The sequence below is a fragment of the Montipora foliosa genome, chromosome 2, assembly GCF_036669935.1.
Source record: "Montipora foliosa isolate CH-2021 chromosome 2, ASM3666993v2, whole genome shotgun sequence".
Classification (NCBI taxonomy): Eukaryota; Metazoa; Cnidaria; class Anthozoa; order Scleractinia; family Acroporidae; genus Montipora; species Montipora foliosa.
In genome coordinates this window covers 54,098,368-54,110,933 of record NC_090870.1, presented here as the reverse complement: position 1 = coordinate 54,110,933, position 12,566 = coordinate 54,098,368, and the positions used below count along the sequence as shown (strand labels likewise).

The 12,566-nt window shown below is 42.5% G+C and overlaps 2 protein-coding genes across 2 annotated transcripts in view; one reads left to right on the top strand and one right to left on the bottom strand.

Moving 5' to 3' along the window:
- The window catches only part of LOC137991823 (uncharacterized), a 5,240-nt gene extending 143 nt beyond the window's left edge, over positions 1 to 5,097 (bottom strand). Inside the window, exons 1-2 of the mRNA XM_068836861.1 lie at positions 2,661 to 5,097; positions 1 to 2,460 (exon numbers count right to left, since the gene is read on the bottom strand). The exon at positions 1 to 2,460 is cut by the window's left edge and continues 143 nt beyond it. Coding sequence (XP_068692962.1) covers positions 1 to 2,460; positions 2,661 to 5,097 — 4,897 coding nt within the window. The remainder of the gene's footprint in view (positions 2,461 to 2,660) is intronic.
- The window catches only part of LOC137990960 (D(5)-like dopamine receptor), a 14,447-nt gene extending 2,534 nt beyond the window's left edge, over positions 1 to 11,913 (top strand). Inside the window, exon 2 of the mRNA XM_068836081.1 lies at positions 9,981 to 11,913. Coding sequence (XP_068692182.1) covers positions 10,257 to 11,372 — 1,116 coding nt within the window. The 5' untranslated portion in view covers positions 9,981 to 10,256 and the 3' untranslated portion in view covers positions 11,373 to 11,913. The remainder of the gene's footprint in view (positions 1 to 9,980) is intronic.
- The last annotated feature ends 653 nt before the right edge of the window (positions 11,914 to 12,566 follow it).

Below are 12,566 nucleotides of genomic sequence, written 5' to 3'. Positions count from 1 at the left end.
CCATTTTCCATTCACATCTTTTGTGTTTGGGATCCAGCTCCAATACAAGATCACCGGTCTGGACGTTATCTCGCACGCGAAACCACTTGTTTCTTGGTAACAAGTTTGGAGCGAAATACTTCATCCAACTCCTCCAGAAATCAGCAACTCTGTTTTGGGTACTCCTGAGTAACTGTCGCGGATTGATTCTTTCTTCTGGTTCTGGTTGTGGCGGTGGATTGTATTGGCCTAGCAGTAGGTCGTTTGGAGTGATCGGTGGGGCCTCCCAGATATCGTCGGAACTGGGGTACAGCGGTCGTCCGTTGACCATGTAGGTGATTTCTGACAGAAATGTTCTCCATTGTTCCTCGGAGTAGGCTTGGTTCTTGCAAGTGGCGTTAAGTGCTTGTCTGACTGACTTAATTAGGGTCTCAACAATTCCGTTTTGGTGACTCGCATGTGGTGTATTCCATTCCCATCTGAACTCGCAGCCAAATTTATCAGAGAGGACACTCTTTATCCCAGGAATATCCCAGTTCTGTGTGGTTTCCTTCAGGTAACCTTGGGCACCCACGAAGTTTGTTCCACGGTCTGACCAGCAAACATTAGGGTATCCGCGTAAGCAGGCAAATCGACGAAAGGCCATTAAGAATGCGTCTGAGGTTTTATCGGTGACCAGCTCTAGGTGGATCGCACGTGAAGTCATGCAAGTGAAGATGATCACTTGTGCCTCTTTCAGGGTTTTGCGACCGAGTTTAATCTGTACTGGTCCGAACATGTCCATAGCAGTGTTCGAGAATGCAGGGAAGCCAGCTGCTACTCTTAGGTTTGGGATCTGTCCCAAGAGCTGGTTGAGGGGCCTTTTCCGTAGTTTTCTGCATGTGACACATTTTGAGGTGACGGTCTTAGCCATTCTGCGGAGTCCAATAATCCAAAATCTTTTTCTGGCCTCGTGAATTAAACTCTTATAGCCACAATGCCCACGTCGTTCGTGGAGGTCACGCAGAAGCAAGATCACAAATGGGTGGTCTTGTGGTAACATAATAGGCTTTCTCAACTCTTCCGGGAGACATCTGATATCTTCAAGTCGACCATGCGCACGAAGAAGGCCATCTTCACCCTTCTTTGCAACTAGTTTCTTATCCAAACTGTCTTCGTCGACGTGAAATTGACTCCACTTCAGAAGCTGGGTTTCGGAAGACTTCAGTTCCTGAACTGAAATGGGCCCTGACTTCGGGTTCATTTTCCGAGCGTTGTAAATAAAGCGACGAACGTAGGCAAGAGTTCTCCTTATCTTGGAGTACGTAGAACACGTTTTCAGCAAATGTAAAAGGATAGGATTTTCTTCAGATTCATGCTGATCTAGTTCAGGACATACTTCTGCGGCGGCAGTGCGGTGTTTACCGGCTTTCTTCTCTTTCTGAAACGTTTTCTTCTCTTTTAAAGCTTCAAGGTCGTCCACATTAGTGTTAACTTGGGTGTGATCTTGAAAGTTGGGCCACTTTTCTTCTGGCAACTCTAGGAAGGATGGTCCCTCTGCCCACTTCATGAGATGATTAAGATGGATTCCTCTCGTCAGAGCATCTGCAGGGTTGTTGTTAGACTTGATGTAATGAAATTGGTCTGCCCCAATGGTCTCTTGAATTTCAGCCACTCTGGCAGATACAAAGGGCCTGAATTCCCGTGGTGGGGTTCTGATCCAGGACAAAACAGTTGATGAATCGATCCAGAAGAATCGTTCCCAGTCCTGCGCTTTTGTGAATTCCAATGCTTTTACACATGTGATGTACATGCGTGCGAGTGATAAACAGGCCAACAGTTCTAATCTCGGGATGCTTTTCTTCTTCAGTGGTGCTACGAAAGCCTTTATCATGACTGGAACACAACGATAGTTTCCGCCAGCAAGTTTCCACCGTAGGAAGATGACTGCACCATAAGCCTGCTCACCACCATCGGAGAATCCGTGAATTTGAGGCACGCCCACTGCATTGCTTGGTTTTAGCTTGCGGTCAAAGTGAAATGACAGGAGATCATTTATGGACTGGACATTTTCTAACCATGTTTGCTGAATACTCTCGGGAAGGATGTCGTCCCAGCTGTAACCCGAACTCCATAATCCTTGCAAGTCAATTCTGAACTTGATAGTAACGGGTGACACAAGTCCGATAGGATCCCAGAGTTGAGCGAGAAACTTCAGACAGCTTCTTTTGGAGAAGCCCTCCAGTAAGCCAACCACGTTTTCTTTCTTGAAGGTAAACTTGTCTTCTTTTTTATCCCATTTGTGGCCAAGCAGATCTGTGAATCTCTCACCATCAGACTGGTCAATTTCTGAGCGTTTGGAATGCCACGCCTTAAATTGAAACTGGCCTTTTCCAAGGACGGTGTCAATTTCTTTGATTATTCTCTCGGCTTTTGTCGAGTTGCTTTTGGATCCCGCGATATCGTCCACGTACGCGTGATCTTGAAGTTCTTGGGCTGCGTCTGGAAATTCGACTTGTGAGACTTTAGCTAAGTAATTGATGGCGTTCGAGGCAATGTCTGGTGCTGGCTTGTCGCCAAAATTTAATCTGAGCCACTGGAAGACTGAGGGCGTTTCAGTCTGTCGCTTCTCCACAAGAATCTGTGAAAGACTTGGTCATCAGGGTGCACTAGTACTTGATTAAACATTTTCCGGATATCACCCGAGTAAGCCACTTCGTTCCATCGCCAGGCCATAAGCACATTGGGAAGACTGTTAGTGTAATTAGGTCCTTTCTCGAGGTGATCGTTCAGGGAAAGACCGTCGTGGCCTTTTGAAGACGCATCGAAAACAAGGCGAACCTTAGTAGTTCTCTCTGGTGTGAAAACTGCTTGCAAGGGCAGATACCATTCGGGTTGACTGTGATCAACTTCTTCTGTAGGAATTTTAATTACGAATTCTTGTTCCAACAGCTTTTGTACCTCGTCATTTACGATTGCGAAGCATTCTTTTCTTTGGAACGACTTCTCGGCAGACTGCATTCTTTTAAAGGCAATGTCATAATTGCTGCGTTTGGGGGGTCCATTCTCATTCCAAGGCATTCTTACTTGGATTCTTCCATCTACCAATGTAGTTGAATCAGACAGGGATTTGACGAACTTGTTTTCTCGTAGCACGTTCTCACTACAAGTACACAGTTCCGTTGGTTTAACTCCCAGCGTGTCCTGATAAAGTAGTTTCTTAATGTCGTCCTCAAAGCTCAATGTTCCGACTTCAACGGACTGTATCCTGGAACTGTTAACTTGTCCTAAAACGTACCAACCAAAGCAGTTACGTTTGGCAATCGGCTCTCCTGGTTCCCCAGACAAGGTATGAATGTCGACAAAGGCATCGACGAAATCTGTACCGATTAAAAGATCTATTGTTCCACCAGATAGATGCAGTTTGTTCGCAACTGGTTTGAGATGAGAGAAGTGTTCAATAGCTCCATTTGAGATTGTCTTCGCGGCACTGCAAGGTCTCTTTATCGTGTATACTTCCAGGGTCTTTGTGATATCCTCTTCTGTACTCGAGGCAACAGTGATCTCGATGATTTCCGAAGTTTCAGACCTCTTCTCTCCACCTGCTAGATTCATAGTAAGATGGGTGGCTGTCCCTGCTATTCCCAGTCGTTCGGCTGCATTCTTAGATAGCAGACTTGTGTTTGATCCAGAATCTATCATCGCAAGCATTTCAACAAGCGTTCCACCTGAGTCCATAACCTTCACCTTTTGGACAGGACATAAACCAGTGATTAGCTTGACATCTTCCTTGTGGTCAGCGGCACAGTTGGTATTGCCTTCTGCAGGAACATCTTGCATTCGGAAAGGCACTGCGTTCGAGCTTAGATTCGAATTGATCGTCTCGTTGTGAAGAGTGCGGTGATGGTTCCTTTTGCATTTATCGCAGGTAGTACCGTCTGGTTTCTTACAGTCGTTCGTGTGATGTGATCTAAGACATTTGCGACATCTTTTGCTCTGTTTGACTACGTCCCATCTTTGATTTACCGTTGAACTTTGATAGAGCGGACAGGCAGCTAAATGGTGTTTCCACGCACAACCGAGTGGGCACGCTTTTTGATCGGGAGTTCTATCATTACTAGCAGCGTGGTTCTCTGTTCTTCTAAAGGTTGGTCCTCGGTGGGTACGTTCCTTTTCATCGGCGTTGTCACTGTCTGGTTTGCCTCTAGAGCGAAGGGTTGCCTCTTGATGTAACCAGGTTACAAGGTTTGACACATTTTCTTCCTTTCCCGCTCTCTCCATCTCCCTACCAAAGTTTGTATTGTCTCTTGGATCGAGTTTTGATAAAAGCTGAGATATGAAGAACGGAGCTTCTGACGCCTCCAACACGGTGCAGCCATTGTTTTCCATATCATTGACAAATACAGAAATCGTCGTGGCGTAACGCGTGAGTGACTTGGAGTCCCGTTTAACATGTTTGAGATTATTCATTTCAGCTAACAGTTCGTCCATAAGTTTTCGCTCGTTTGCGAATTCAGTCTCAAGAATTTCCCAGGCTTGGTTAATGTCTTTACAGGTCTTAACTTGATCTGTCCAGAAGAAGCCTTTAGGCATCGCTTTTCGGAATCTTTGAAGTTGCTCGTCCTTGTCTTGTCCATATTTTTCCATACAGTGTCTAAACTCCCTTTTCCACGTTTGATACGTTCTTCGACTTTCGTCCCAGTTCGGAACTGTCAACCGCTCTAGGCTGCTAGGTTTCGATCCTATCGCAACGGCCATTTTCTCAATTGCAGAGGTCATCGTTTTCAAGGTTTCTGTGTGGTCAGGACCTTTCGGAAGAGCATTTTCACTTTGATATGCTGCGTATTTCAAAGTAATTTGGACAAAATCAGCTTTGACTTTGTCCCCGAGTTTTCTGTTCGTTAACACCAATTCATCTTCTGATGAAGCGCCTTCTTCAATTAACTTGTCTAAGATTGCCTCTTGTTGCTTTTTAACAGATCTGTACTTCGATTCCACTAAATTGAACACTGCTTCGAGTCTTTCGAGTCCCGGTTTTACTGCAAAGATCGCTTCAAATTCTTCCATTAGCTCATTAAGAATTCCAGCGGCATTGTTCATTTTTCCCGTGAGGGTTTTTACATCAACTTTCGGCGGCATTGCGTAATGAAGGTGTAAATTGAAGTATTTTCTAGAACGGTCAGTCGCTCGCTTTATGGCAGTCGGTTGTTCTGGAAAATGATGCGTTTCTTTCGTGAATTTAAATGACTGTAATGATTCCAAGATCGGTCGGTCGCTTGTTTCGCTGTCAGTTGTTCTTGGAAACCGGTCGTTTTGCCACGACGCTGTCCTTCGGGATCTTGCCGTTGATAATGTAACCTTCGATGAACAGAATTTTTGACTGATTCGCGCTTACGTAGCGAAGCGTTACTTAAATTTGAAGGCTACAGTCGAAGTATAGATAACCCGGCGTTTTATTTCTGTACTCGTTGTCAACGGGAAATGTCATCGGCAACAGTCAAACTGCAAAGCAAATAAAAGATTTGCGTTTTAAATATGAAATTACACTTTAAAGACTGAAATATTCGCAGCGAAATTCTACTTACAATTCTGTTGGGCAATCCATACTTCATAACACGGCTCTTTACATTGTGGGTGTGTCGATCGGTTGATTGCATGCAAAAGCGAATATTTAAATACGTTACGTTTTTTTATATAAATAGACTAACTCGTCGCCAGGTCCTTTGCGACTTTATTTTGGCGCCCAAACGGAAGTTCTACTGCACTAGCGCAAATCACTGTCGCTTAAGTTTGAGAACGGCATAGATTAGGTCATGGTCGCTAATGGATACTGGCATCATGGGCCTTTGCAGCTCTTAATCAGTGACCCTTGTCGGTTTAGCTATCATTTGAGTTCAATTGAGGGAAGTCCAAAAATTGAGAAGAGCTTGCGATGCAGGGTCGGACGATTTTAAAAGCAGCAGTTCAGGTCGCCCAGGATGTAAATAGGTTTATTCAGTGCCGTGGCAGGGATAACTGCATCACTAAACTCTGCATCAAAACACTCTGTAGACGTTGACTGTAGTGTATCGAGCGACTAAACAGCTCAAATACTCTCACGGAACACAACGAGTGGACCAGCACATGTTTCAGAATAACAGAACAACACGACACGGGTCACGTGAACCCTTACTAGTTCCCAGGACCACACATTGACGGAGGTCTGTAAACCGGACATATCAGAAATGACTTACTATTGCCTGCCTGTACTTTGAGCCATAGCTGGTGGAGGCCAGATTCCCCAATAAATGACAACTCGCTTAGTAATTCGACCTTGATATTATGCTTCACAAACGCACTCACGCTTCCTCCAACTTTGTCCAAACTATCAAGGCTAAATTAGAGCCAACTGTCTAGCCAAGTCTCACTTACTGTTAGGACATCAAACTTGTACCCCATATGAACCATGTGAGCGTTAGCCCTACTAATGGAAATGGGGCCATTCATTTCCCACCCTGGTCAGAGTTTTTCTCTGTCCTTGTGTGGGCCCATTTCCATTAGTAGGGCTAACGCTCACATGGTTCATATGGGGTACAAAACTAGCACTTCGCATTACATTCTAACCAGTTCAGTCTGTTCAAATATAAGTGCTACATGGAAATGAAAGGAACTTTATTTAAGTGTCTAGTCGTTCTACCGCTGGAGCGTTAATTGGGGACACTGTAAACTGAAATGAACAATGAAAGTAAATCAAGTCAAATGTTGGTTTTTGAGGAGAGGGGAAACGGGAGTACCCGGAGAAAACCTCTCGGTGCAGAGTAGAGAACCAACAAACTCAACCCACATATGACGCCGAGTCCGGGAATCGAACCAGGGCCACATTGGTGGGAGGCGACTGCTCTCACCACTGCGCCATCCCTGCACCCCGACGTTTGCAAAAACGTAAGGCCAAGGCCAACGTTTGCAAAAACGTTATCCTTCCTTGTACTTGACAATGTTTGTTCAGTAATTAAATGTTCTCTTGTGTGCACCAGAGAAATCTACGCATTACCCCAGTCCCATCAAACCTAACAAAATACGCTCAGAAGACTCTTTGCACAAAGGCACCACTTAGCTGGGGATTGACAGCTAAGACTTTTCATGACATGGAAAAAAATTAAACGGAGAAATGAAACGCAGATTCCGACTGGGTTTGGCAATCCAGCAATTATGTTAAACTAGACTCTCCATGAGCGTACACTGGGTTGCCTGAGGTACGTGTTACTCAAAAACAGAAGGGACTGAGTTGGGTGATATTGAACTGCAGCGTTCCAGACAATTTTTTCAAGTCAGGGGTCATTAAGACCAGTTAAGGGGTCACCCAGAAGTCGTGCCAGCAGAGTCCCTTTGGCTTACAGGTTGATACAACGAAAAAGATATACTTCTGAGGTTAAAAACCTGGCTACCAGGCTAATAATCATTTGTCAGAAAGAAAAAAATCCTGTCATCTTTAGAAAAACTAGACACGTATTGCACACGTGTGGTAGTGCAGTAACACAGCGCCTTATTCCATATTGTCAACTGTCTTCCAGGAGATTCAAGTTGTCTTTGCGTAATATGTAGCTCTAATAGAGGTTTTGCGCGGCAGCCATGTTGCATGGCAGAACAATGAAAATGTTTTCCACAGGAAAGAACATTTGTTCCCAAAGGAAAAAGAATCTATTGTTCCTGCCATGCAATATGGCTGCCGTGCAAAACCTCTATAGTACACGATATTGTTTTGGTATTGTATATCATTGTAGTGCCATGGTAGATCTCTTCGGTAAATAGCCCCATGAGAAGACATGTGGTTACTAGCAAAGTACTAAACCCAGAGAGATTGAAGAAAATAAAAGGGAATCGAAAAACATTGGCTTCTAGGCTGACATGCTGATCATTTTCAAGTTCCCTCACAACCACAAGTTTAAGCGTGCAAACTGAGTGTCCGACAGCTTTGAAGTTAAGCCCTGTCCGGCAATAAATGCATAAAATATAATGCAATAAATATTGATGCAAAGGTAAATAAATATTGATACACAGTGTTTAGGAACAGCAGAAGGAGGTTTTCAGGACGGTCGATCGAGAATGAAATATTTTACCATCAGCAACAAACTCTACGACATGAAAACAACATTAATTTTGAACCGTGAATATAAAAAATTGCGATCAGCGACAAATATTTTGGGAGATTTTTGCTAGGTTCAATTTTGTTATTGTACTTTTGGCTGCGCAAGTAAATCGCAAAATCGAAAGTGACATCAAATAGACCATATTCGTATTCCCAGTATTGGACTGGAACTAGCTTGCAATGGAGGCCAATGCGGGGGAATATGTTAAAAAGTATTTGCATTTGAAAAGATTTCCCCGCATTAGCCTCCATTGCAAGATAGTTCCAGTCCAATACTAGGAATATGAATATGGTCTATTCAGCGGGCGTCGTGATCAAGTTACCGCGGCGTGTTTACTCGCGAAACAGTGAAGCATCTGTGTCAAATGATGGCTAGATACCGGGTTTTTGTTTTTGTTAGTTTTCTTTTTCTTTCAAGTGTTATAAAGTTTGACAAGAAATGTGCAAATTCAACACAAAGATCACAATCGCCCAACTCTTGAGGTTGACCATTGTTTCTGCGAAGGCAACAATTTACTCTCCAAGACGAGGTTATTTATAACCAGGTAATTACATCATTTTCGAAATAGCAGCTACTTTATCACAGCATCAGCGTCACAATTTTTGCTGATTTCGGGGCTTATTTTGTTGAAACTCAAAGACGCTTCCAACAAACCTGTTTATATTCGTGACTTATGCACCACTGCTTACAGAGCACTACCACAAAAATCCACCTGTACCACATTTCAACCCAGGTATGCAAATTTAGAAATATCACAAAAACCTTTTCCAGCGAGAAATTAATTGAAACAAACAACATATTTGCTATTAGAGGCAAAAAACCTTTCATATTTCAATTGCGCGCGTGCAAACAAGGCACACAATCCGTGTCACAAAGCATATGCAATGAAATAAATTTCTGACAGTTCACATCAAACCCTTTTTGAAAGAACCTTGACCGTAAATAATGAAGCACAAAAGAGACAACAAGCTTTCATTCAAATAATTCTTCACTATCACATTTCCATATTTTTTTTTACCTTTTCAGAGTTGAGTAATAATTAAATGTAAATTGCCAGACAACTTAGATGCGACTTCAGTAAACACTGTGATGCATTCAAGGCGTTCGATTCCTTCAATGTCTGTTAAATCCATAAAAAAAATTGCCGTTGATTTCAGTGTCTTATATAATACCAAGTTAGTAAAATATTAGGAACAAAGCTCACTTGATATCCAACGGCGAAAAATGAAATTGTTGTCGAAGACCATCACTCGTCGCTTTAAAGATTCCAGATATTTATTTTTCACCGCCTGTCTTATTCATCCAATTGACGTTCCATTCTTGAGCTCCTTGAGGGAATATTTTGTTTAAAGATCCACTAAAACGCCATTCGCGTTAAAATGACTTTCGACGCCATTGCGGTTAATTAAATGTTCTTCTTTGTGCACCAGAGAAATCTACACATTACCCCAGCCCCCTCAAACCTAACAAATACGCACAAAAGACTCTATGCACAAAGACACCACTATTAAAGCAGCGGAGTGACAGGCAAGACTTTTCATGACACGGAAAAAACAAAAACGGAGAAATGAAACGCAGATTCCAACTGGGTTTGGCAACCCAGTAATTACTTTCTGTAACGTTACTTTGTAGACTAAACTATGGTAGCTGATAACAATACTCCTGAAAAGAGGCATTTGTCATGAGTATTTTTCTAAACTCATGACAGTTCATGATAATTCCGAAAAAGGCTGGCAGTCTGAATTGACGACTGATTTTACACGGGAAGGCTTAATTCCGAGTACACAGACGACAAACAAGTCTTTCTTTTCCCCACCATACTTTCAAATTGTACTGGCAAAGTTATAACCTTTCATATGCGCTCTTAATTTTGATTTTTTTATTTATCACTTTCAGCTTAATAGAGGTAGTTCACAGAAGCCGCAGCACATTCAACACAGTAGCTTCTACGTCCTCGCAACTGAGATAAACGACATTTATAAGGAACAAGTGAACTATTAACTCCCCGCCCTTTACTCATCGCCGATTTGGCACCATATTGGTCAAATAAGTACCAGAAAATTCCCCGATGAGTAGATACTGAAATGTCATGTTTACGCGAGAGGCATTCTGAGTGAAAGTACGTGCAATAAGTCACCTCAAAATAACGAGAAAAAGCAAGGATTACTGACTATGAATAACAATACTGGCGAAATCAAGACCGCTGCCAACACATCAGGAACCTTTTTTGATTTTAGTCCATCCTTCCAGTACTCTGTGGCGGTCTGTCACATGCTAATTGCGCTCATAGGTTTTGTTGGAAACTTTATAGTTTGTTGCACAATAATCGTGAACAGAAGCCTTCGAAGTAATCCCACAAACACCTTTATTTTCTCCTTAGCGTTCTCGGATCTTCTCACCGTGTCCCTCGTGGTGCCTTTCGACATAGAGTCCATTATTCTTCTAGGGGTTTGGAGACACAGCGAAGAAATGTGCGAGGCCTGGATCACAATGTACCTCATCACTGTGCCCACATCGATTTTGACCCTTTTGGCCGTCAGCGTTGACCGTTACAAGAGCCTCAGTGATCCTCTCAATCGTTTTCGACGATGCAGATTTATGACCAGGAAGAAAGCCTTGATTGTTAGCGTGGTAATTTGGATTTACAGCTTTCTCTTCGCCTTAGTTCCCATCATGGGCTGGCGAACGCATGATAAGTTCGTGTTTCAGGGCGTGTGCTACTTTCCTTTCACAAAGACCTATACCACACTCAGTTCTGTGATCAACTTCATACTTCCTCTTTTGATTACCTGTGGTATTTACATCAAGATTTACTTGATTGCCCGCAGCCAGCAAAATATCTTTTACGGAGACGCCTCACGAATTTCAAAACTTCGCTCTACTGAACAAAAAAGGGTTTACTCAAGGAATATCCGAGCAGCTAAGACAATCTCTATATTCGTGGTGGCCTTTTTTTCCTGTTGGATACCATTCGGTTTTATCAGTGTCGTTTCCAATCTTTGTGGCTCACAGTGCGTAAGGAAAATCCCGCATGAAGTTGGCGTCTTGTTTCTGATGTTCGGCTACCTTAATTCTGCGCTCAATCCATTCCTTTTCGCCTTTCGTAACAGCAGATTTAAGGCCACCATGTCGGCGCTAATGCAATCGAAAGGTTCTCGCAGGCGTTCCACTCTTACACAGAGCACTTGTCACTCAGAACTTCCAGATCTACAAGACAGCCAGATTCGTCTTCACTTCGCAAACGCAAAACGAGACCGCTTTTCAAGAAACACACAGTCTACTTTGTGAATAAGTAGTTACATTCAGCCAAATCTAACAACGCTCTCGAGTTGAAACCGGTTTATTTTTGTGATGCAGTGGAAATAGTTGCGAATCTCGAAATGAAACCCCGCGTTCAGTGTCAAGGTAGTCAACGGTTCATAAAAGTGAAGAGCTCTTGATTTTGTGTAAAAAGAATCCCTCATCTCACATCCGTGGCGAATTTGCTTCGAGCCAATTAAAAGGACCTATACATTATACCCAGTCCTTGGCCTTAGTGCGTGGTGCATGATCCAGTGTTTTATTGACAATCTGGCACACAACTACTTTATTCTTATTCTTCCGGCCCCCTTCACCACCAAAAATCTTCTTTGAAACACAGACTCTGATAACATCTTTAGAGGCGACTATGACATTTAGTTGTTACCAGTGCTAGTATGTATTCAAAATATATATTAACTCCTACATAGGGTTCACTGTATCAACATTGTGGTTCAGTCTTTACCACAACTTACACAGAGCTGTGACAAAACAAAAGGTAATGTATATTGAATATAAAATGAAAGTTCAAATTTGCGCCCAAGAAGTTTAAATGTAATGTATAATGCTAAGCTGATCGAGACTTCAACATCTCCGCGGGCATGCATTCGACTACTTTTTGTGTCCAAAGAGTTAAGAATTTGTACTTTGCCTGAGTAGAATGTGATTTTTAAAGGGGACCGAAGTGCCAGACTTTACATGTCAAATTTCCCAGCTCTCTCCAAGTTGACACGGGACATTTAAAAGACAGATTTTGGTTTCCACAATTGATTATTTCTTCGAAAGCTTGGTAAATGCCCAGGACTGTTGTAGTTTCTGAACGATCGGTGCATAAGTGTGTATTATAAATTCGTTTCGCTTTTATACACCTTTTTCCAAAATAGCCGCCATTTAGATATTCTTTCGTTTTTATTCAAATTAGACCCTGATGCCTCGTTCAAGGCAAAATATTCTTTCAAATTTTAAGCTTAAGAACGAGGCATCAAGGGCTAATTTGAACAAAAACAAAAAAATATTTAAATGGCGACCATTTTGGAAAAGGGTGTATTTGTATAGTATTCTCACTGGAGGCCGTCATGTACAAATGTACTTTATTCACTTACTCAGTTTAAGTTCGAAATTTCCTTGCATTAATGGAAACTATTGTTCTATGGGAGAGCCATATTTGCATAATTTATTACCATC